At 59.7% G+C, this 22,843-nt stretch overlaps 1 protein-coding gene across 1 annotated transcript in view; it reads left to right on the top strand.

The window, feature by feature from the left end:
* Nucleotides 1–22,843, top strand: part of EP400 (E1A binding protein p400) — a 97,324-nt gene that overhangs the window by 65,376 nt on the left and 9,105 nt on the right. The window contains exons 33-50 of the mRNA XM_021697303.1: nucleotides 3,133–3,273; nucleotides 3,481–3,564; nucleotides 3,851–3,985; nucleotides 4,217–4,261; nucleotides 4,342–4,495; nucleotides 4,728–4,969; nucleotides 5,098–5,271; nucleotides 7,306–7,442; nucleotides 7,587–7,643; nucleotides 10,403–10,481; nucleotides 10,566–10,817; nucleotides 11,759–11,804; nucleotides 11,880–11,989; nucleotides 17,658–17,865; nucleotides 17,961–18,130; nucleotides 19,636–19,854; nucleotides 21,697–21,892; nucleotides 22,307–22,431. Of these exons, the coding sequence (XP_021552978.1) occupies nucleotides 3,133–3,273; nucleotides 3,481–3,564; nucleotides 3,851–3,985; nucleotides 4,217–4,261; nucleotides 4,342–4,495; nucleotides 4,728–4,969; nucleotides 5,098–5,271; nucleotides 7,306–7,442; nucleotides 7,587–7,643; nucleotides 10,403–10,481; nucleotides 10,566–10,817; nucleotides 11,759–11,804; nucleotides 11,880–11,989; nucleotides 17,658–17,865; nucleotides 17,961–18,130; nucleotides 19,636–19,854; nucleotides 21,697–21,892; nucleotides 22,307–22,431 (2,574 nt within the window). The remainder of the gene's footprint in view (nucleotides 1–3,132; nucleotides 3,274–3,480; nucleotides 3,565–3,850; nucleotides 3,986–4,216; nucleotides 4,262–4,341; nucleotides 4,496–4,727; nucleotides 4,970–5,097; nucleotides 5,272–7,305; nucleotides 7,443–7,586; nucleotides 7,644–10,402; nucleotides 10,482–10,565; nucleotides 10,818–11,758; nucleotides 11,805–11,879; nucleotides 11,990–17,657; nucleotides 17,866–17,960; nucleotides 18,131–19,635; nucleotides 19,855–21,696; nucleotides 21,893–22,306; nucleotides 22,432–22,843) is intronic.

A 22,843-nucleotide genomic window follows, 5' to 3' on the forward strand; every position in this document is an offset into this window, starting at 1 on the left:
CGAGTGCAGGTGCACACCCGCGTCTGAGGACAGTGCAGAGGAGGACATGAACGATCTGGTTAAATAAAATACTGCCTCTTACACGTTCAGCGTGTGAGCTAGAGGTGCTAGATTACGTGGCTCGTGCAGTTCCGCTTTTGGGTAGCGCTGCTGTGTAGACGCACCGTAGAGCCGCTGTTGGGGCCACGTGCCCTCCTGCCCTGCCTCGTGGAGTAGCCTGGCTACAGCTCGCCCCAGGACTCCGCCTGCCCCTTGGCCTGCCTCAGGGTGGGGGTTTCCCCCTCCTTCCTGGGTGTCGGTTTCCGGGCTCTTGGCCTTGCAGGGACCCCAGTGTCCTGGGCTTCTTCCCGCGCCCTTGCCCGTGGTAGGAGGCTGCACTAGGTCCCCTGTGGCGCCTCTCCACCCCCGTCCCCGTCCCCGCGCCCTTGGTGAGGAGGACTTGCCGCAGCCTTGGCTGATTTAAAAGTTCTCATTTGGTTGAGAAATAATAAATGCGTGAGGTAAAGCCTTCGAGAATTTATCATGGAAAGCAAGTGTCCCTCGCCAGACCCTCCCTCTCTGCTTAGCGATGACCACTTGATGCGGTTCCTTCTGCCTCCCTCCTGGAGTTTCCCGTGTACGATGACCCCCCCCACACACACACCTTGTGGCTCCTTCTGCATCCGGAGGGACAGATAGATCAACCCTGTTCTTTTAAAAATAGGTGTTATGTGCGCGAGGTTAAAAAGAAAAAGTCCGTTGTCTCCCAGAAATGGTGATCTCTCCACTGAAAGTCTCGCACGTGTCCTGGGAGAGAGAGGATGGCAGGAGGGTGTGTGCTTGCGGAACGTGGTGTTCTGCGTGCGGTTGTCTTGGGGACACGTGCATACCACCGGCTCAACACACAGGTGCTGTCCACGTGTGTTTGTTGAATGTCCTGCCGTGTGTCGGGCGTGTTCTAGGCAGGAGGGACCTAGTGTTGACTAAAACATGTAGTGTGGCCCCGTCCCCCCCACCGTGAAGCCTACGCTCTAGTAAGAGGAGAGACTGGAGGCCAGTGGACGAGTAGATTACGGGCTGTCCTTGCTGCGGTGGCGAGCAGCGCTGAAGGCCCCCGCACACAGCGCACAATGTCCCGGGAGGGGCGGCAGGGGTCAGCAGGAGATGGGGGGTAAGGGAGGTGGGGCCTGGCCGCGTTCTTAAAAACGGCCCTCTGGCTCTGTGCCATCTGGATTGTGGGGGCCGGAGCAGAGGGCCGTGGCGGGCGTGGGCAGAGCCACCCCGCACGGAGCCAGCAGTACCAGGATGGCATCCCGACATCCGGGGCGCCTGGGACGTCTCCAGCAGGGGTGATGCTCTTCAGAGGATTCGTGCAGGAAAATGGCTTCCGGTGAAAGTTTCACTGAAGCACAAGAACCTCCTGAGAAGCACCCGCGTCACAGAGAATCAGCTAGAGAGGGCGCTCAGGGAAAGCCCCCAGAAACCGCCTGCCCCCTCACCACTCCCGTCCCCCAGGGCTGCTCTTCTGCCTCCTGACCACCAGCATGGGGCTGCCCATGCGGGTCTGGCTTCTGGTTGACGCTCCGCTCCTTGGGTCATCGTGATTTCCTCCTCTGGCCCACCATCTGTGTTTGAGCCGTGTGTCTGTGAATATCTTCTATGTGTCTCTTGGCAGACGCACCGATGCATCTCTGCTAACTTTTGGGTAGTGCACCTTAGGGTGGGGCCCTGGGGTCATCAGGGAGCGTGCGTGTGACCCACCGGGGCTGCCAGGCCATTTTCCAAGCTGGCCAAGCCTCTGTCAGCCGCATAGGACTTGAGACGTGGGGTGTCGTTCCCAGCAGTGTGTTGGCGGACATCCCTGTGTCTCTGGTTGGATTAGCCTTTGCTGTCGGCCCATGAATTTGTGTCTCTGCACGTCTGTAGCAGAAGTGTGTGCTCACGTCTTTTCCCCTTGTTTGGTTAACCGAGCTGTTGCTTTTCCTCAGCGGTTTGTTGGCATTCTTTCTGTGTTCTGGACGGATACGTGTAGGATACCTTCCTGTGTTCTGCAGTCTGCCTTTTGGAATGCTTTCAGGGAGCAGGGGCTCTGGATTCTGAAGCCGCCCAGTGGCCCATCTTTACCATGGTTGCTGAGAGACGTTCTCCTGGCCCCGGGTCGTCAGGACGTCCTCACTTCTTTTCCTCCGGGTGCTTCAGTGTTGAACCTTTGTACTTAGACATGCGGTCTGTGTGTAGTGTGAGGTCGGGTTACGTTTTAAAATTGCTGATTTTGCCAGGTCGCCAAGAAAAGAGGTTGTGCAGCTCATAGTCGACACCTGGTAACCGGAGACCGTGGGGTTGTGCCCGATGCGCAAGTGTGCGCTCCACACCCACCCGCGCCTGTCAGGCCTGAGCCCCTGGCTGTGGGAAGGCGCCTCCTTCCTTCCACTGGTGTTTCTTTTTTTTTTTTTTTTTTTAAGATTTTTATTTATTTATTTGACAGAGAGAGAGAGAGAGCGAGAGCAGGAACACAAGCAGGGGGAGTGGGAGAGGGAGAAGCAGGCTTCCTGCCGAGCAGGGAGCCCGATGTGGGACTCGATCCCAGGACCCTGGGATCATGACCTGAGCCGAAGGCAGACGCTTAACGACTAAGCCACCCAGGCGCCCCCTTCCACTGGTGTTTCTTGATCCGCGGTGGTGCCGACTGTCTTACACGCCTGTCGTCTGCGGGCTCGGCTTTGGCAGCCGTGGCGTGGGGTCATTTGTCTCCTGTTAATGCCGCAGACAGCGGCCTGTGTCTCGTGCGCCATGAGACTCGTTCTCATCCGTCGGAGCCGTGGCTGCGACGCGTGTTGGTTTGAGGTTGAACGAGGAGCCCCGTCCCGCTCTGTCCTCGGGGTCGGGAGCTTCGTGGGATGGCAGCACGTGGGTCTTCCCCCGGGCTTGCTGTCCAGCGTGGCCGTGAGCCGCTCACACTCATTCTCTGCGCACCCCCCCCCCCCCCCCGGTGCTTCCTTGTCCAGGCCGGGCGGCGCGTGAATGAGAGCGCGTCACCGCTGGGGGCTGCGCGTCGAGTGACGCGGGTCTCGCTGGTGCTACGTAGGGCAGCTCCTTCTCAAAACCCCGTAATTTAAAAATATGTGAAAGTAACATGAACACGTAATCTCTTAGGCCCTCAAGAGCATCGAGTACCTGGAGGAGGACGCCCAGAAACCCGAGGGGGAAGCCGTGCTGGGGTCGTCCGGCTCTGACAGCCCGAGGTGGAGCGAAGAGCCGACGCAGCTGGAGGAGTTAGCGGACTTTATGGAACAGGTGTGGGAGCTTTCGCTTCTGTGCTTCATCTTCGTTTTTTTCCATACACCTTGATGTTTTAAACATTTATCCCTTCTGTGAAATTTTGCTTGGTCGCTGAGTAAGAACGATCACTTTCTTGATTCAAGTGTTGGCGGGGGTCGTACGAGGACCTTAACTTTCGTTAACTTGCTGTTAACCCTGTTCAAACAATGATTTTTGAAACAGCTTACACCCATTGAGAAATATGCTCTGAATTACCTGGAACTGTTCCACACGCCTACTGGCCCTGAGAAAGAGGGGAACAGCGAGGTAAGGGCGGGCTCAGCTTTCAGAGTCAAATTTGGCCTGAAGTGAATGTGACTTGCGTGGAATTAAAGGCATAAAAACCAAACCCACCAGTGTAGAAACAGATTGAAAGTGGAGCAGCTTGGCGCTTGATGGAGGGTTATGTGTTGGGGGCGGGCAGGGGTCCAGGGCACGTGGACCCGTAGCTGGGACGGCTCGTGACAGCGCGAGCCAGGGGTGGGCTGGGTCGCGGCGGGTGGGGCCTGCTGCGGCCGCGTCTCAGGGCCCCTCTCTGTGGCCTTGCCGCCAGGATGCCGTACTGACTGCCGTGAGGGAGTGGGAGGCCCGGAACGCCAGGGCCCTGCGGGAGAGGGAGACGCAGGCACTGCAGGAACGGGAGCAGGAGCAGCTTCTCACCTACACGCGGGAGGACGCCTACAATGCGGTATGCGGGGCCCAGCATCCCGTGCGTTTCCGCGGGACGAAGCTCTTCTCCAAGTCTGACAGCCATTGTGTGATGCTTGACCCTTGGTTGCACATTTCTGGTCACACTTGGGCTTCTCCCCGAATGTGGTTAAATGGTGTCGTAGGTACTTTGAAGACCTACTAAGCACACAGGTAGATAGCTGGTGCATCTGAGGTCATGCCGCACTGAAACGCTGCCCCTCCCCTGCAGGAGTACGTGTGTGAAGGTGCCGACGGGCAGATGGAAGTCATGCCGGTGAGCGCCCGTCTCCCTGAGCGTCGGGGTGGCTGCCCTCCCCGAGGCGCACAGCTCACGGCTCTCCCTTCTCCACGCAGCTCTGGACGCCGCCCACGCCCCCCCAGGACGACAACGACATCTACGTGGACCCGGTCCTGTGTCTCACGTACGAAACCACGCCCATCCCAGAGTCCAAGCTGCCTCCCGTGTATGTGAGGAAGGAGCGCAGGCGGCACCGCACAGACCCCTCAGGTGCGCACCCTGCGGCCAGGCTTGCGTGTCCGCTCGCTTTGTGCTCACGGGCAGGGGGAGCTTTAGGCTTACGGTCCGCTTGGCGTCAAAGCAGGAGAGTAGGTGTGTGTCCACTGAGGCTCCTTGGTGACAGGCCTCCTCAGTGTCCTTCTCGTCCTCGTTTCGTTTCCTCGCTCGCGAAGGCAGAGTCCTCGTTCATTGACAGCCTCGCTGAGAAAGGCTCTCTGTCCAGTTGCAGGCAGGAAGAAGAAGCAGCGTCACGGGGAGCCGGTCGTCCCTCCGCGCTCGCTGTTCGACCGTGCAACACCCGGCATGTTGAAAATGCGACGGGAGGGGAAGGAGCAGAAGAAGAACATTCTGTTGAAGCAGCAAACACAGTTTGCCAAGCCTTTGCCGACTTTTGCCAAACCAACGGCTGAGTCGGGCCCAGACAACCCTGAGTGGCTCATCAGCGAGGACTGGGCGCTGCTGCAGGTGAGCACGGCCCACAGTCCACGTCCTGTCCCCTCCTGTCCACGTCCTGTGGTCGCAATCCTCGGGAGAGCGTGTGCACTTGCGGATGCAGCTCGTTGACCCGTGGTGCCTGAAACCCGGTCCCGTAGGCCGTGAAGCAGCTCCTGGAACTGCCTCTGAACCTCACCATCGTGTCCCCGGCCCACACGCCCAACTGGGACCTCGTCAGCGACGTCGTCAACTCCTGCAGCCGCATCTACCGCTCTTCCAAACAGTGCCGGAGCCGCTACGAGAACGTGCTCATTCCCAGGGAGGAGGGGAAGGTGAGGGCAGACCCCTTCCACTCGCGCGACCGCAGAACTCCAGCCCCCAGGGCCCGGTGGAGGCTGGCGAAGTAGTGGCCCCAGGCCTGAGATGTTGCCCGACGTGCCTGGAAAATTCCGGGTGCCGTCTGGAGGCTCCCGTGCCACCTGAGGGCTTGGTCCTACCTTCATTTCGTTTTTCTTCCTTTTGTTTTTTAAGACGGTGTCGGGTGAACGAAAGGGTCTTTGTTTGGCTCCCTTGGCTTATTTGGAGAGAAGTCCTGTGCCGTTGTTCTGGGCTCCCTCCAGGCCCGTCGGCTGCCACGGTGCTGGGACCAGCTCTGGACCCTGGTCCCGGTTGACCGTGCGCATTGCATAGGCCAAGTGCACAGAGGCTGGGTACTCGGTGTCTTTCCCAGGAAGCCCGCGGTGGCAGCAGCCTGACCCCGCGAGAGCCAGCCCCGCGGACAAGTGCATCTGCTGTGCGGTTTCCACCCGCGAGCCTCTTGCTCCTCTTCGTCTGAGAGGGTCTGTTTCTGTCTGTCCCTCTGCTGTCTTCACTGCTTCCCTTTCTCGCCACTTGCCCATCTGCCTGCCCTCCGGAGAACGTCCGAGTTCTGTGCACAGAAGAGGTGCATGCGTGGCGGGCTGCCGGCGTCGACAAGGGTCCCCCGGAGCCCCCTGCCTATGACAGACAGCACAGGGCAGATGCGGCAGAAGCGCGCACGCGGGGCCCAAATGCGAAAATCACTGCTTCTGTCGTCATCTGTTTTCGTGTTCCTAAAAACGTTTGTCTTAAAGCGTTTATTTGCTTTTTGTTTAAGAACAAAAAAAGCAAGTGTCCCTCACGATACCGCTTGAGGTGCCTTCACCAGCGAGGCTCCGTGGAATCTTCCGTCTGGTCTGTTGTGTGTTGGAAGCCCATGTAGTGGGAGCCATAACACTAACGTCTAAAAACATAAAGCTGAAGCTCCGTCTTCCGTCATAGCTCAGGGAGAAGCTGATCCAGAGAGAAAGGCAGAAGCGCGTTTATTAGCTACAAAGGGGACGTAGTGGATGAGTCGGCAAGCAGCCATGCAGAAGGCCACGTGATGGGGTCAGAGCCAGCCGGGAGGTTGGCGTTTGCAGACACATGCTGGCTGCCGTGTGTGGGGTGGGACGGGGCAGGAGCCCCCTCCCCGCCGACCACGATCTGGGCTCACCGTCGGGCAGTTGTGTGACCTGCCTGCTCTTACTCTTGCTCTGCCTTCTCTCCGTCACTTTTCTGGGCCACGGGAGTGCTCACAGACGCGGTCCCCTGTTCGTGACCCGCCCGTGCCGGTCTCGGTCTGAGTCTCCTCTGACGTGCTGTCCTTGGTAGGAAGCCTTCACTTAGCGCAGACAACGTCGGAAGGCGCATACGCACAGCCCTCCCGTGTGCGGTTCCGACTGTGGAGCAGTTTCCGTCCCGCACGCTGTTTGAGTCCCAGTTCCAGGGCAGTCAGGGCCTGGAGATGCGGGGGGGGTCCCGGGGAGCACTGTGGCCCAGCCGGGACTGGGTGGCTGACCAGCACGCTTTACGCACAGCGCCGCGGGACTGGAGTGCTGTCGCTGAAGTTCTGTGGGGCACTGAGGTGTCCTGGGAGCGAGCAGGTGCTTGGCCTAGCTGTAGGATTTCGGCTGCAGAAATCACCCAGCTCAGGTGACGCCGTGAAGCCCCGAGAACGAGCTCCCTGCCACCCGGCGCCTCTCCCCTTCCCTGTGCCCTGCGGGCGGAGGCCTGTGGGAGGGCAGCCGCGGCTTGCTCCCGGGCTCTGTCGCTGCCGGAGGTGCGCTGGCTTGGCCTCACTGCCGTGCGACCGTGGGCACTGTGCCTGCGCAGGCGGGGAGTCCTGCTCTGGGCGACGGCGGGGCTCACGTGAGGTGACGTGTGGGGAGGAGCGGTGTCCGCAGGCGGTGGGCGGCAGTGACGCCGCGGCTCGGGAGGAGGCCGCCGGGTTCAGTCTGGGACGTTTGAGGTCAGGCCTGCACACGAGCCGCCGTCTGGCTGACACGCTGCCTTGGGTTTTGTCTCAGAGTAAGAACAACCGGCCCCTGCGCACAGGCCAGATGTACGCCCAGGACGAGAACGCCACGCACACACAGCTGTACACGAGCCACTTCGACCTGATGAAGATGACGGCCGGCAAGAGAAGCCCTCCCATCAAGCCTCTGTATGCTTCCCGCGTCCTTCCCGCCCCTCCCCCGAGACGAGCTGGCGCTGGTCCGCCGGCCGCACGCACGGCGGGTCCGTCACGCGGCCTTCTGCGGCAGCGCTTTCTGGTCTGCTAATGGTTGTCTCCTCTCCCGCGCTGCAGGCTCGGCATGAATCCCTTTCAGAAGAACCCCAAGCACGCCTCCGTGTTGGCAGAAAGGTAGTTCTGTATTTTCCACCATTGGAAACGATCTCGTTTTAGTGTGGTCCGCGAATCGTGCAGTCTGTGCGTCCAGGCCGGGCCAGCGGGGGGCCGGCGAGTGCCGTGTGTCGTTGCCGTGACGAGGGTCTGTCCCTGCCTGCAGGCCGCAGGGGACACAGGCGGACGTGACCGGACTGTGGGAGAGGCTCTGTCCTTTCTCGGCCGTGCGCACCTCTGTAATCTGCCGTGTGTGTTACTGGTTCTGCCTTAAAATTAAGTCCAGCACAGGGGTGAGCGTACTCGCTTTGAGACTGAGCGAGAGCGAGAAGAGGACCGACAAGAGGATGGGCTGGGAGATGCTGGGTGTGTGAGCAGGTGCCGTGGGCCGACTTGGGAGCTGAGTGTGGGGTGTGCGGGTGTTTGCCGCACACTCCCTGTGCTTTCGGGTGTTTGCTTCATGATGAGGTGGTGGGAACCGCACGTCTAGATGAAGCCCGGGCGCTCATCTGGCTCAAGCCTTCATGGTTGCCCAAGGGAGGGTCTGCAGTAGACCGCGGGCCCTGCTTTCTCCTTACTTGCTCTCAGTGTGGCCCCCAGCGGGGCGCATCTCTGCTGAGACCCCCGACCGCCTCTCCCGGCCACCCTGAGGTGGCCCAAGGCCTGTGCTGCCCATCCGACTCTGGGGGCCTGGACTCCGCAGGATGCTCCCTGCCTCACGGCCGTGCCCTGCCACTCAGGCCTGGGACGGTCTTCCTGGACATCTGCGTGGCTCGGGCCCAGGGCTCCCTCACACGTCCCGTTCCCCACCTTGTGGACAGTTGCACCCTGGCCCTGTGTTTCTCTTCACAGCACGGATCGTCTTCACGTTCTTTGCTCGAGTTGTGTGGTGTCTGGCTGCCTCTGGGTGTAGGGGCTCTGGGTCCTGGAGTATGGAGCGGGCGATTGGTGTGTGTTTGTGGATGAAATCAGCGGATTGTTTCACCCAGCTGGCATTTATTGGCAGGCTTCGTGCCTGCCGCCCTGCTGAGCCCAGTGGTTGAGCAGAGAGCAGAAGGCCGTGTTCTTGTTTTCATACCTGCGAGACGCAAACTCAGAGTAACCTTGCAGAGGTCAAGGATCCGTCCTACAGGTGGATGGAACAGTCTGGCGGAACCCAGGGCGAGCGGGGCCTGGGGGGAGGAGATGGGGTGTTCCCCCTGGATGTCACCCCAACGTGAGGGGATGTTGGGTTGGCCATCATGGGTTTGCAGTGTGTGGGGCCAAGGAAGAGGGGTTACAAAGCAGGTCCACAGGACAAGCATAAGGGGGCCTGGGGTTACACCTCCAAGGTGGGGGAGCAGGCAAGCAGGGGGGCAGGTACACTGGGGGCACCGTACTGAGGAGGCTGAGGGCCTCAGCGGGAACAGGTTCATTGTGAAGCCCAGCTGGAGTGAGGTGGACAGAGGCTGTGAGGTGAGCGCAGGCCTGCGGCGTCCTGGGGGCTCAGGTTGGTTTCTGTGTTTCGCTCAGATTGGAGGGATGGATCCCACATGGGCTGGTGGACATGACTAGAAGGTGGGGAGATGAGGGGAGAAGAGAACTGGGCATGTGGGTCCACAGCTGGGTTGGGGACTCAGCCTTCTGCAGTCTGGGTGTCCTCTGAGGGTCTCGAGGTGGCAGCCAAGGGTGAGGGTGTGAGGGTCCATGAGGAGTCGGGGGCCAGGCCGTGCACCAAGGAGGAAGAAGTGACGCCGGGTGGCCCGGGTGGGGGGGCCTTGCTGTGCATGGGGTGGGCTTTGGGGGCCTTGCTGTGCATGGGGTGGGCTTTTCTCTCATCAGCAGAGACACTTGGGCCCCTTGTGGAGCTGGCAGGCCAGGGGAGCCTGGGTGTAGCTTTGCCGAGTGTGATGGAGTGAAGGAGCGTTGGTGCAGGAAGGCCTGGATATTCACGTGGGAGCGGGGGCGCGGTGGGGCATCTGGGCAGACGGACGTGGTTGATGTCAGAGAATGGTGAGAAGCCAGCCAAGCGAGCTGGGATGAGCAGTGGGGGGCGGCGGGGCGGCTGAGGTGCAGCAGCAGTGGACAGGTATGGTGCCCAGGGGAGGCCCGGAAATGGGGATGATGCGCACGAGGTTTTAAGCAAAGCCAGGCTCTCTGGTAGGAGTCAGAGCGCTGGGTAGGTCACAGTAATCTGGCGGGGGGGGGGGGGGTGGGCGGGAGCAAGGGCCTGTGGGGCCTCATGGCACTGGGCTGGGAGGGGGCCCGCCCTCCCCCTGGGCTTTGCTGGTCAGCCTCTGCGCCTGGGGAGCCTGGTGCCGCGGGAGGCGGCCTGGGCCCTGACATCAGTCCTCACGGACACGGGGGCATCTGGCAGGCCGGAGTGGGACCTGGGGACACGGGGCTACGGACCGCTGCTGGGAAGAGGACTGATGCTCTGCTGGGGAGGGAGGGGAGGCCCGGCTTGGAGCAGGTGGTCAGTTTGGTGGGCTGGGTGGGAGGGGGCGGGTGGTTCGCTCTGAGGTGCACCCACACACATTTTGGGGCACCTGATATCCCAGGCACTGTCCTGGGTGCTGCTGTGGTGGACCAGGCCCGGGCCTGCTTTCTGGAAGGTTCTGTGTCGAAAGGAAATGGGAGACATGGTCTTGGACGACCTGGACAGCTTTTGTCTTTGTGGAGAGGCTTGATGGGAACTGCTTTCTAGCACCTGGTAGCTGGGGGGCGAGAGCTTTGGGTTTCTGGAGCGTTCGTCCCTCAGAGCGCGTCCGTTTATTTTTGTCTCTGCTGTTGTCTTTCAGCGGGATCAACTACGACAAGCCGCTGCCTCCCATTCAGGTCGCGTCTCTCCGAGCAGAGCGAATCGCCAAAGAGAAAAAGGTGTGGGCGCCGGGCCTGGACGTGGCCGGGGTGGCAGGCTCGGCGGGCACCTCCCCACGGCGCCTCTCCTCTCTGCTCCTGCAGGCGCTGGCCGATCAGCAGAAGGCACAGCAGCCGCCCGTGGCACAGCCCCCGCCGCCCCCACCGCAGCCGCAGCCCCCGCCGCCCCAGCAGCCGCCCCCGCCTCTGCCCCAGCCCCAGGCGGCCGGCAGCCAGCAGCCTGCGGGGCCGCCAGCCGTCCAGCCGCAGGCCCAGGCGCAGCCGCAGGCGCAGCCCGCGCCGCCCCCACCGAAGGTGCCCCCGGCGATCACGACGGTGGGCAGCGCCGCCGTGCTGGTGAGAAGGCGTCCCTCCCTGGCGCGGGCGCCTGTGGGCACGCGGGGCAGGGCGGTCTGTTCAGACGCAGCACGTCTTCCGCAGCGGCAGCGGCGGCGGGCCCTGCCTCTCCCGGGCGGGAGGGCGCCTCACCACGTTCTCTGCCCGCTCCGGGCTCTTGCCGCCTGGGTCGGTTAGTGGCAGTTTGGGCGGTGGAGGTGCCCGGGGAGTTCGGAGCTCGGTGGGGTTTGTGGGGTGTCGTTGTCAAGTCACCCTGCAGAGCGAGTACCGTCCGCACCAGTGTGCGAGGTTCCCTCACAGCTGGCGCGTGCATGCTCTTGCACACGCGTGTGCATGGATCTTCGGTGCCTGTTGGAGAAGGCGGTAAACCGAGCTCACAGGAAAGGGGCAGAAAGGCAGACTCGTGACGTCACGTGGCCTCTGCTGCGTGCGCCCTGTCCGTGTGACACGGACCTCGGAGTCCCCGTGGGGAGGACGCCTGGGGCCTGCAAGGGGAAGCCCGCTGCCAGCGGCGGGGGGCTGGTCCGTCCTCGCTTGCGGTTCCGTCTGCCGCAGCGGGATGGCCGTGGGGCCTGGGCAGCCTGGCTCTGCGGTCAGAAAGCCGCTCCCTCAGCCCCTGCTTCCGTGGCCCCAAGGGCACCGTGGTGGACGGCCAGGGAGGGATTCTGCGTGGAGGCCCATCGCCCCGGGCGGCAGCCTGAGTGACGGGGGTCCGTGGGCAGAGAGCAGGCCACAGCGAGCACAGAGGCCCCAAGCCTGGCGGTGGGGGGGGTCAGGAGAGCCTGTGCGGGGTGTGGGGGTGGGGGTCGGTGGGGGTCGGTCTGTGTGGCCGCGTCGCCAGGCGTGAGTGTGGATGTGATTCTGATGAAGTGGGGACACTTGGAGGTTCTGTGAAGGGGAGAGCCTGTGCTCCAGTTCACACGGCGTTCTGTGTTCAGCAGGCCGGAGCCATGAAAACGTCCGTCCCGGGGACGAGCATGCCGACGGGTAAGAAGCCCGCGATGCCCCCCGTCAGGAGCCATGCTTCCCCCGGGCTCCTGCCTCACAGTTCTCTCCCCGTAGGCACGGTGAGCGGGAACGTCATTGTGAACACCATTGCAGGGGTCCCTGCCGCCACCTTCCAGTCCATCAACAAGCGCCTTGCTTCGCCCGTGGCGCCGGGAGCCTTGACTGTGAGTTGTCCCGGCTCCTGTGGCCTAGGGCCCTGTGAGAGTCGTTTGTCTGGTGTTGGGGTTTTTGCTTGGTTTCGTTTTTACTTTGTTTCGCCTTGACACCCAGCGTGGGGCTTAAGCTCGTGATCCTAAGATCAAGAGTCGTGTGCTCCCCCGACCGAGCCTCGCGGGCGCCTTGAAAGTTGTTTGCGTTGTGAAGAGATATCCCAGCAGTGCTGAGAGTACAGGTCGACTTTCCTGAGACAACGTGCACGTTCAGGAGCACGGTGCGCTCGTGGGGGGGTGTGTGTTGAGACCCCTGCCCACGGCAGTTCTCGGAGGAGGAAGGCAGGGTGTGAGGGGCGTCGCGGCCTGCGTGGCCGGGTGCTGTACATGCCGCATGACAGGTTTGCTTGTGGGGGCTGTGGGGATGCAGAGATGGGCGCCCTTGGGGGGGGCACCGCATGGGGGGTGGCATGGCGTCCACAGGGGCCGGGGTGCTGTTGCGTGCATCGCCAGAGCGCGCGGGGGCCGGGTGAGGCGCGTCCAGACCCGTGTGCGGGAAGCAGGGAGGTGCCCAGCCTGGGCAGAGCCATCCGACCCTCTGAGCTCAGAACCAGAGCGGGCCTTGGCACTCACTGAAAGGCGCACCCCATGTCCAGCCACCTCCTTGTCTTTGGTGTTCCCCATAAATGACAAAAATAAACAGCTGAGGTTAAGGAGACGGAACATACGTCTCCTTTTCCAGTTTAGTTACGTATCTGAAGGCAACACGTGCCCTGTGTCCCTCCCTGCTGGGCTCTGGAAAGTGTCTTTTCTACAAAGGTGGTGTTGTAGTAATCAAGACAGGGTGGCATCGGCAAGAGGATGGGCACAGCTTCATGGATTAGGATACGGGGTCCAGCAGTAAACCCCCGGGTACGTACTTAGCTGACTTTCGTTAAGAGTGCTGAAGGAGGGCCAGGAGAAAGGATTGTCTTCCAACAAGCAGTGCTGGAAGGACGACGTCGCCACACGCGGGACTGGGAACCGTGGTCTGTAACCGGCACTGGGCATGAAGAGTTCCTCAAGGTGGATCGTAGACCTAAGTGTAAAACCCAGAACTACAAGACTTTTAGAAGAAAATCGCAGTAGAACATCTTTGCTTCCTTGGTTCAGGCAGAGATTTTCTAGGATCCCAAAGCCCTTGAATCGTGAAAGAAAAATTGGTAGGTTAGTCTTCATCAAAATCAGTGACATCTGCTGTTTGAAAAATAGGAAGAAAATGGAAAGCATGGAACGTGTTTGCGGGATACGTGTGACAAAGGCCCAGTTTGCCGATTCATTGAGGATTCTTCAATAATAAGAAAACGTTATAAAACATGGACGAAAGATTTGCGCAGTTACTTCACCAAAGAAGCAACAGGGATGACAAATGTGAAAAGATGTTCGACATTATTAGTCATCAGGGGAAGCCCGTGAAAACCACAGTGAGATGGGGCTCCTGGGGGCTCAGTCTCTTGCGTGTCCGACTCTTGGTTTTGGCTCAGGTTGTGATCTCAGGGTCGTGGGATCGGGCTCCACACTGAGCGTGGTGCCTGCTTCAGATTCTCTCCCTCTGCCCCTGCCGCCACTGAAGAAAAACAGACAAAAGACCCACAGTGAGAAGCCACCACGTATCTCTGGGAGCGGCTTTAGGAACCGAAGCGTGGCCGTGGCAGACGCCGGCAAGGGGGCAGCACGGCTGGGGCGCACGTTGCGGACGGCTCGAAAAATCACATGGGAGTCACATGGGAAGTCGGCCACTTCTGATAAATGTACACTTACTGGACAGCCTAGCACTTCCACGCCTGGGCTTCCCCCCAGGGGAAGCAAAAACATACCTCTGCACAAGGAAACAACGTGAGTGTGCCTGGTGGCTTTATTTATAATTACTAAGAAAGGAAACAACCCAGAGGGCCTTCCGTGGCCACGTGGACACCATCTAGGATTACCCAGCTGTACGAGGGACTGAGCTGCTGGGCTGAGCAATAGGGTGGGCGACTCTCAAACACACTTGGCTGTGATGAGAGTTTCAGAAGGCCTCGTATGCTGCATGATTCTGTTTAATGTGGAAAAGGCAAGATCATGAGGACAGGAAACGGAGTATGTTCTGTATCTGGATCGTGGCGTCTACCTTGGCCACCTGCGTTTGTGAACATTCATAGGTCCGTCCGTATACCTGAAGTGGGTGAATTGTACTGTATGTAAATTATACTTTAATAAATCTTGCTTTAAAAATCAGAATATTCCTAGGTAATGGCAGCATATATGAGAAGTTTTTCTAGTGTGTGATTTAGGATTATTTTTCTTTATACTTTGCAATAAACCACTTTTGATGCAGCCGTCTTAATAACAGCAGCTCTTAGGTAGGCCTGTGACGTTACAAACGTTCTCTGTGACCGACACCATTCCTTGGGTGGGAGTGAAACGCCCAAATCATTGCACGTGATGTTTTATTTTGAAAAAGACCTATTTCTGTGTATGATATTTTTGGAAGGTAAAGTAACTCATCCATGATGTACCTTTTGAGTAGCTCTTAGAGACAAGATACTCTAGCTGGTGATGTGGGCCTAGAAACTGGACTCAGACACTCAGCCGGCTTCCGCAGGGCTCTTGTAGTCCCGGGGCTGGACCGGGAGAGGAGAGGTCCAGTATAGGGCGGGCTTTCTGGGCTTCCACAGGACAGGACGATGTCATCCACACAAGGCTCTTTGGCGCGGGGAAGGGTGTGGGCTGTCCGAGGCACAGCGAGCAGGTCTGTTTGGAGAGGCACAGACAAGCGTGTTAGCAAAGTAGCGGTGGTTCCTGCACCCGCCGGGAGGCTCTGCGCGGCTGTGTGTGCTCAGCTCCGGGAGATGCCGAGGCTAGCTGGTTGTAGAGTTTGGGTATGCAGCTAAAGAGGATGGATTTTGTTTGCTAGGCAGCTGGGAGCCCTTGATAGTCTCTGAGCGGATTCAAGCAGAAAAGGGCAGAGTGAAAACCATTTTGGAAGTCCAGGAACAGATTTCTGTTTCTGATGGTGAGGTGAGTTATACTACTTTCTTAATGAAACCGACTAAAGTTATTGGATAAAAAAATTTTTAATCTTCTTAAAAGTTTTAAGGAGCTGACACAAAAGAATACATAAGGATTAGGGCAAAATCTAAGGGAAGAAACCCAGAGAGAAAAACGGTGCACTGAGGCGGGGTCTGCCCTGGAGCACCTTTTACCTCATCTGGCTGGAGACTCCGGCTCGAGCTGGGAGCCCCGCAGCTGAGCCCTTGGGGCAGGGCTGAAGCAGAAGGGAAACCCGCCTGCCCTCCACCCTGGCGCTGAGCAGAGGGGACGGACTCCCCCTACAAAGCTGTAGCCACACCTCGGCCTTCTGTCAGTTCACAGCTGGAGCAGGCGTGGCCTCGAGTGGGCGGTGTTCCCGGGTGGGCGGCCAGAAGCAGGTGCAGGTGCTCTAGAGGAGCTCGCCTTCGACCTGGACTCCTCAGAACACCACGAGTGGTTTTCCAGCGTAGTGAGCGGCACAGAGCAGAAAACAGCCAAACACAGGAGGAAAGCGTGACGCCAGCCTGCCTCCACTTGAGATAGTGGAATTCATGGGCACGGACCGTAAAGCAGCTGTGCTTCCTCTTTTGTTTATTTTTAAGAAGTCTCCGTGCCAGTGTGGAGCCCAGCGCAGGGCTCGAACTCACGACCCCAAGGCCAGGAGCCGCACGATCCTCTGACTTGAGTGCCAGGTGCCCCCCCTTATGGTCTTCCTAACATTTTTTTTGTCTGGCTGAACTTACTGTAAGGAAGAAGCGTATGACACACGCGACATACAAAGTATGTTTTCGTCGACTGTGCTGTGAGGCTCTCCGGCCAGCAGTCGGCTGTTAGCGGTTAAGTTCTGGTCAAGAAACTTGTACTTGGATTTCCAACTGTGCGGGGGTTTGGCGCCTGTAACCCCCACACGGTTCAAGGGTCGACCGTAGAGAACTTGTGAAAATGAAAACTGTGGTTATCAGAATTGGAAAACATCCCTGGTACTGGGCTGTCCGTTGAGGAGAGAATTAGTGAACCGGAAGAGAAGTCAGGGCACGTTTTCCCGAATGCAGCGCAGGGCGAAGCAGGGGCCGCACGGAAGAGCGCTGTGAGGTCGCGGAGGGCCGACTGGGACGATGGAGTGTGCGGTCACTGAGTTCAGATGGGGAGGAGGGCGGGCAGAGGCAGCGTTGGAAGATGGGAGTTTTCCAGAACTGAGCAGTGACACCGAGCCGTGTATACAGCAGTCCCCACTGAGCCCAATCCCGGACGGTGCCAACAGCAGAGGTCCGAGAGCAGCCGGGGGCACGGCAGCTTCCTTCTCGGGGCCGGTGAAGCCGGGAGCCTCTGGAACGGCATCTGTGCTGAATGAAAGCAAATCACTGCTGACCCTGCTCCGCCTCTTTCGAAATAGCTTGAAGAACGCGGGTACGCGGGTACAAAAGAACACTTCGAAGCAAACACGGGGCGGGCTGGCGGCAGGTGGGCTGTGCGAAAGGACACGCTTGAGGCAGAAGGTCTGAGAAGTGTGCACAGAGGCAGTGACGGCGGACGGTCGACGCGGAGACTGACCTCACAGCAGCTGCGAGGGGCTCCCTGCGGGGCCGACAGCAGAAATGCGCCGTACGGGTCAGGGGCGTGTAAGCCCACCAAGGGCCACGAAGCGGAGACGCTCCGCACTCTTGTTCAGGAAAAGCACGAGACTTTGACAAGTACTCATGGTATAATGTTTTTTAAATCATTTATTTGAGAAAGAGCGCACGCGTGCGCACGAGCAGGGGGAGAGGTAGAGGGAGAAGCAGACTCCCCGCTGAGCAGGGAGCCCAACGTGGGGCTTGATCCCAGGACCCCGGGATCATGACCTGAACCGAAGGCAGACGCTTAACGACTGAGCCACCCAGGCGCCTCTCGTGGTATAATTTTTAGATGAGCCATGAAAAGTGTAAAAAGAGTGTAACTTACAAACTTTGGGAGGGAAAAGTGAGGTGAGAAAAAAAGTGCTGTGAGTGAAAGCAAGAAAGGCGATTGAGGATGCGTGGAGCCAGAGGGTTGAATGGGAAGCACCAGAGTGCGATGTGGGAGTTAGCTGACCGCGGGAGTAGGGACGCGCCGAAGGGCTGGGGGTGAACCAACCACACAGTCTGGAAGAACGTCCCGGCCGCCCGCACGGAGGGGCCAGCCGAGGCAGGTGGCATGCACACCAGCCGTCTCAGAGGTGGAACCGGTGGGGTCCACGGTTGGAGTGGGACTGCGCGGCTGGCTGTAGCTCGAGGGTCGGCGTGGGGCGCAGGGGGCAGCGGGGCTGCTCTGAGACTACACGAGACCTGTGCAGGCGGGAGAAGGGGTGGCCGAGAGTGGGAGCCTACACTGTGTGTTTGGGGGGCAAGCACAGGGGTCTGCAGTGTAGTCAGAACCTCACGGCGTTCCTGGGGCCCAGACCGCCTCTCTCGTGAGGACAGAGAGGCAGGGCAGCATTTCAGAACGGGAATGGGAGCATTGCTGTCTGTAACGGTTTTCTTCTGTGGTGACTGACCCACTCTGAAGCTCTTCCGTTCCTCGGGTTCAGAGACGCGTGTCCTCTTAGCTGGTGCGCGTGGAAGCCTTGAAGGATGGCGCGGAGTAACCTGACGACTTCCCCCGTTGCCTCTTGCAGACCTCTGGAGGCTCTGCTCCTGCCCAGGTGGTCCACACCCAGCCTCGCGCGGTCGGCTCGCCGGCCACGGCCACGTCCGACCTCGTGTCCCTGGCACCGACCCAGGGCGTTCGCGCGGTTACCTCCGTGACAGCCTCGGCCGTGGTCACTACCAGCCTGACCCCAGTGCAGACTCCGACCCGGTCTTTGGTGACTCAGGTGTCCCAAGGTAAAGGCAGGTGGTGTTTCCGGGTGAGGACACGGGCATGTGTCTGTCGTGGGAGGGCCATGTGCGTGCGCAGCGTGACGGCGCCTCCCTCCCAGCCACAGGGGTGCAGCTGCCCGGGAAGGCCATCACGCCCGCACACTTCCAGCTTCTCCGGCAGCAGCCGCCGCCGCCGCCGCCGCCGCCGCCCTCTCAGGTGCAGGTTCCGCAGATCCAGGGCCAGGCCCCGTCGCCGGCACAGATCAAGGCTGTCGGCAAGCTGACCCCGGTGAGTATGTCGTAGGAAACCGCACACCCGCTGCGCGAGGCCCCCGTGTCACTTACTTGGAAGCACAGGTCTGCTGCTCGTGCTGCCCCTGAACACAGCTTTCCGCACGGTGGCACGTCCGTGGCCGCGTGGCCAGCCTGTTGGCAGCGCTCTGGAGACCTGTCTTCCCGCTTGCTGTCTGGTGCCCTGTGCAAAACTGCTCAGGCTCCGCTTGGGTCCGTTCCCAGCCGGAGAACGTGCCGGCGGGAAGTGCTGCGGACGGTCCCAGAGACGCGGTGCTGGGTACTTGGTTTTTTCACGCCTAGCTCCTTCGTGGGGTTGAGTACTGATAACCCTGACTCCTGCCACCCGGTGCACCAGCCGTGCAGCTGCGTATGTAAATGCATTCGTTTTGAAAGGAAGCGCTGTATTCCTGCCAAGACGGAGACGTGCTCTTGCTTGGCATGGAGAGACATGTACTAGAAACAAGACAGTGTCTTAGAGCTACAGCTAGTTGCCGGGCCTGCCACAGTAAGTACCTGACCTTGGGCCTGCCCCTTCCCGTTACGGAGGGACAGGCGGGCGTGCTGGAGGGCTGTGGAGCACGCGCAAGCCCTGAGCCCCCAGCTTCGCTAGCACGGCCCAGGACGTGCGCCACTGAGCTCCTCGGTCGCGCCTGCCCCGTTTCGGGGGTGCAGTGGGCGCGCGTGGCCGTGGCCGGCATATTGGACGGCCCAGATCTAGAACGTGCCCGCCACCGCGGGAGGCTGGGGGTGGCGCTAAATCAGAAAGTTGCTGGGCCCAGCACCCCCCACGCCTGCCCCTCCGCCCCCGCGGCCTTTCCTTCTCCCCTTCCTGCTTCTCCCCAGGACACGAGGGCCCTCCTGTACCCCTGCACTCCCTCCTTCGGCTGCCAGAGCCCCGCTTACCTGCTCGTTTGCCTGTGTCTGGATTCTCCACTCTGCCCCGTCCTGAGTCCATTTCAGAGTCGTTGTCATTTTCAGATAGTTACGAACTACACACTAGAACTTTCCTGAAAAGAAAATTGATTTCTGAAAATACTTTTGGGGCTGTTTGGACATCTTGATGTTTTCACTTCTTTTAAAGACTTGGGATTTATTTATCAATTTATTCATTTGCAAACAATTGGGATAAAAAGTTGAGAGGTGATACACATCTTACAAGTTTAAAAGTTCAAGAAGGACCATGATTTTAAGACTTTATAAAAATTTCATAGTACTGCGGGTTTAAGTTGACGTATTTGCGAGTGAGAAAAACCGAGAGATTTTGCTATGAATTTACTCCTCTGTTAGAATCACCGTTTCTGGTTATCATCAGTGATACGCGAGTTGTTAACAAAGGGACATTTAAAAAACGTCAGCCCCCGGAGGATGGTTTGCATACTGTGTGTTAGCCGCTGTCTGCCTTGGTGTTTAATGGATAGTACAACAGTAACTTAAAACCGAGCTTTGTAACAAATGGAATGCAGTTAATATTGATGAAAAGCTACTTTATCTGGGTTTTAGGAACATCTGATCAAAATGCAGAAGCAGAAACTGCAGCTGCCCCAGCAGGCCCCCCCACCGCAGGCCCCGCCAGGGCCCCCACAGCCCGCTACACAAGTGCAAGTGCAGGCCCCGCCACCCACGCCGCAGCAGAGCCCCCAGCTGGCCACGGTCACGGCCCCGCGGCCCGGAGCCCTGCTCACGGGCACCACCGTGGCCAACCTCCAGGTGGCCCGGCTCGTAAGTTCCAGTTGATACGTTTGTTTTTCCAAAGCTTTGTCTTGTAACATTTAATTGCACTGTTACTGCTTGCTGAGGACCACGTCAGGTGTGCAGGACCTACGAGTAAAGTAGAAGACGTGCGCTTCCCCCAAGAGCTTAAGTTGTCCTCGGAGAGGATGAAATACGGCCCGTGGAGGCACTTAAGTCGTCCTGCTTCCCAGGACCTGAGCATCACAGAGCTCACGGCAGGCTGGGCAGCTGGAGGAGGCGGGGGGCACGCTGGGCTACGCAGGGAGGGCGAGGTTTCTGTTGGGGACGAGGCCCTTGTGGTTGGAGCCGAGGTTACGGGGGAATGAGACCCGTGTGGGGAGGTGGGCGAGGCCGGAACACCGGGCTCTGGTGTCCCTGGGCTTTGTCGGCACAGACTCTGGAGGTTTCTGAAGAGGAGCAGAATGTCACGGTGAAAATAGTGTCTGGGAAGGTCAGTTAAATTCAACAAACATCCGTCGAATGTCCTGTGGGACGGACGCTGTCCCATCAGGCAAGCCACTGCCCTGCTGGGGGAGCACCCATCCTGGGCCAGGCACCACCCTCGGCTCTGTACCTCTCACGTGGTCAGTGCCCACAGACCGCTGCCGAGGCCAGGGTGGGTGTTTTAACGTGAACTCCTCTGTGCAGGTGAGAAACTGAGGCCCTCAGCTTCAGGAAGTAACTTAACCCAAATCCGATAGCTCGTCACCCACAACTCACACGGCACTCAGGCCCTGCTTCCCGCGTGCCTCGCCCTGACCTTACGTCTGCGAGAAGTGGGGTAGACGTGGACTAAAACTGGGAAAGCACACTTGGTCTCGCCTGTGTTCACAAGAAGTGCAAATCCAGAGGAGAGGGGCGGTGACCCCGCGTGCCGGCCGCGACTGGCCAGATGGGTCGGCGTCCGCTCTGGGAGGGCTTCTCGTCCCCGAGCTACGGAGTGTGCTCACCGTTTTAGCTAGTGGCCCTGTTTCTGTTCTCGTGGAAAGTGGTAGTGGAGCGAGCACAGCGTGCTGGACGCGCAGTCTTGCTGTTTGAGTCATGTTAGAGGAGACAGGTCCCCATTAACTGGGGAGTTTTCTGACAGCGGCGAGCGTCCCCACGCTGGGGTAGCACGCGACTTTCGGAAAGGATTTGCCGTAAGAGGCAGAGAGACAGACTACGAGGTATTTGTAAGCTGGCCCATTTTGCACATTCCACAGCAAGCCACGCAGGTAAGAACGGCGTCTGACGGGCCGAATACTGGCTTTCACATTCAGATGTGGGCAGTTTTAGGGCCAGGGGTGCTTTTTACTTCTTTATGTTTTCTCAGGTAGTCTGAGTGCTTGTACAGGTAAGACGGATCTGTGGTCCTTTCTGAAGATGTAACTTCAGGAAACGAGCGCTTGGTGGCAGCCTGGAGACCGAGTAGCAGGAGGCGTGTCCGCAGGCGGGCTCTCCGGGAGAGGGTGGGGTGGTGGGCCGACCTTCAGTCGTAGCCGCAGGAGTGGGAGACGAGGGTCTACGGGAGTCGGGGCAGGATGGGGCTCCCCCGAGTTCAGGAGCCGGAAGGAGGAGCGGCAGAGACCAGGGCCACGTGGCAGGGCCTGAATGTCACAGTGAGCGAGCAGCTGTGCGTCCTGCTGAACCCCCTTCCCTGCATCGGTCAGTGATGGGGTAGGAAGCGTAGAGCTGCGGCCCTCAGTGAAATGTGTCCCTTCAGCTGACAGCCACTTGTCACCTTTGTGGATCTGTAAATTTCTCATCGCTTGCTCTCTTGTGGGGAAATACTTGCGAAGACACATGGTATCCCGAATATCTCTGGACTCTCCCATTATTTTCACTGTTTAGACCCGGGTTCCCCCTTCGCAGCTGCAGGCGCAAGGGCAGATGCAGGCTCAGGCGCCCCAGCCCGCTCAGGTGGCGCTGGCGAAGCCTCCCGTCGTGTCCGTGCCCGCGGCCGTGGTCTCCTCGCCAGGTGTGACGACCCTGCCCATGAATGTCGCCGGGATCAGCGTGGCCATCGGGCAGCCGCAGAAAGCCGCAGGTACCTCACGGGCAGCGCCTCCCCTCCAGCCCTTGTTCCGCCGAGGGCCTCGAGCGGGGCTGACAGGTCTTCTGCCGGCTTCTGTGCGGACACGCATTTCGAGTGTGTCAGGGCACTGTCTGGCCAGCGTGCCTCTCAGAGGTGCCCACGTACGAGTTTCAGCCCTTGACCTAACCCGTTGCTGTTCGGAACTTCGCACCTTTACTTGGATGTCGTTGCGGGCCCACAAACATTTTAAGTATAGCTGCAGGGTGGCTGTTCTGTGTCGGCCTAGTTCAGCGTGGGGTGTTCTGTACGGAAAGTGGTCAGTGGGGACAACTCGGTGGCTCGGGGAGTTGGAGGGAGCTTCAGGGAGGTTGTGAGATCCTTGTGCCCACTGAGCACTGTGACTGAGGCCTCGGTGGCTGTTCACAGGACAGACCGTCGTGGCCCAGCCCGTGCACGTCCAGCAGCTGCTGAAGCTCAAGCAGCAAGCCGTGCAGCAGCAGAAGGCCATCCAGCCACAGGCTGCCCCGGGCCCAGCGGCCGTCCAGCAGAAGGTACCGGGTTCCTGCGGGGGGCTCTCCCGTCATCCTGTCTTGACGCTGGGCATGGATCGCACGGACAGCAGGAGTGCCCCGCGTGGACCTTGCCTCGCTGCCTGGCAGCCACGCACACAGAAGGCCCTGTGCTCAGAGGTCTCGGGGTGGGAGCTGCGATGAGGCCCTGCAGGGAGAAGGTGATGACGGGAGCCCATGGGGAACCGTGAAGCCGGCCGTGGAATCGCATGGCTGGGGAGGGGCCCAGGGCGCAGGTGTGGCTCACCGTGCGTGACTGCCTGGGCTTCTCGTGTGCAGAGGGGCTGGGACCTGGCCAGGAGCCAGGCGGGGACCGCGTCCTTGCCCCTGTGTGTGCTAGCGGCGGGGGGGCCCGATGCGAAGGAGTCCTGTCGGCGTCTCACGGACTCAGAGG

This window comes from Neomonachus schauinslandi, chromosome 14 (genome assembly GCF_002201575.2).
Source record: "Neomonachus schauinslandi chromosome 14, ASM220157v2, whole genome shotgun sequence".
Taxonomy (NCBI): Eukaryota; Metazoa; Chordata; class Mammalia; order Carnivora; family Phocidae; genus Neomonachus; species Neomonachus schauinslandi.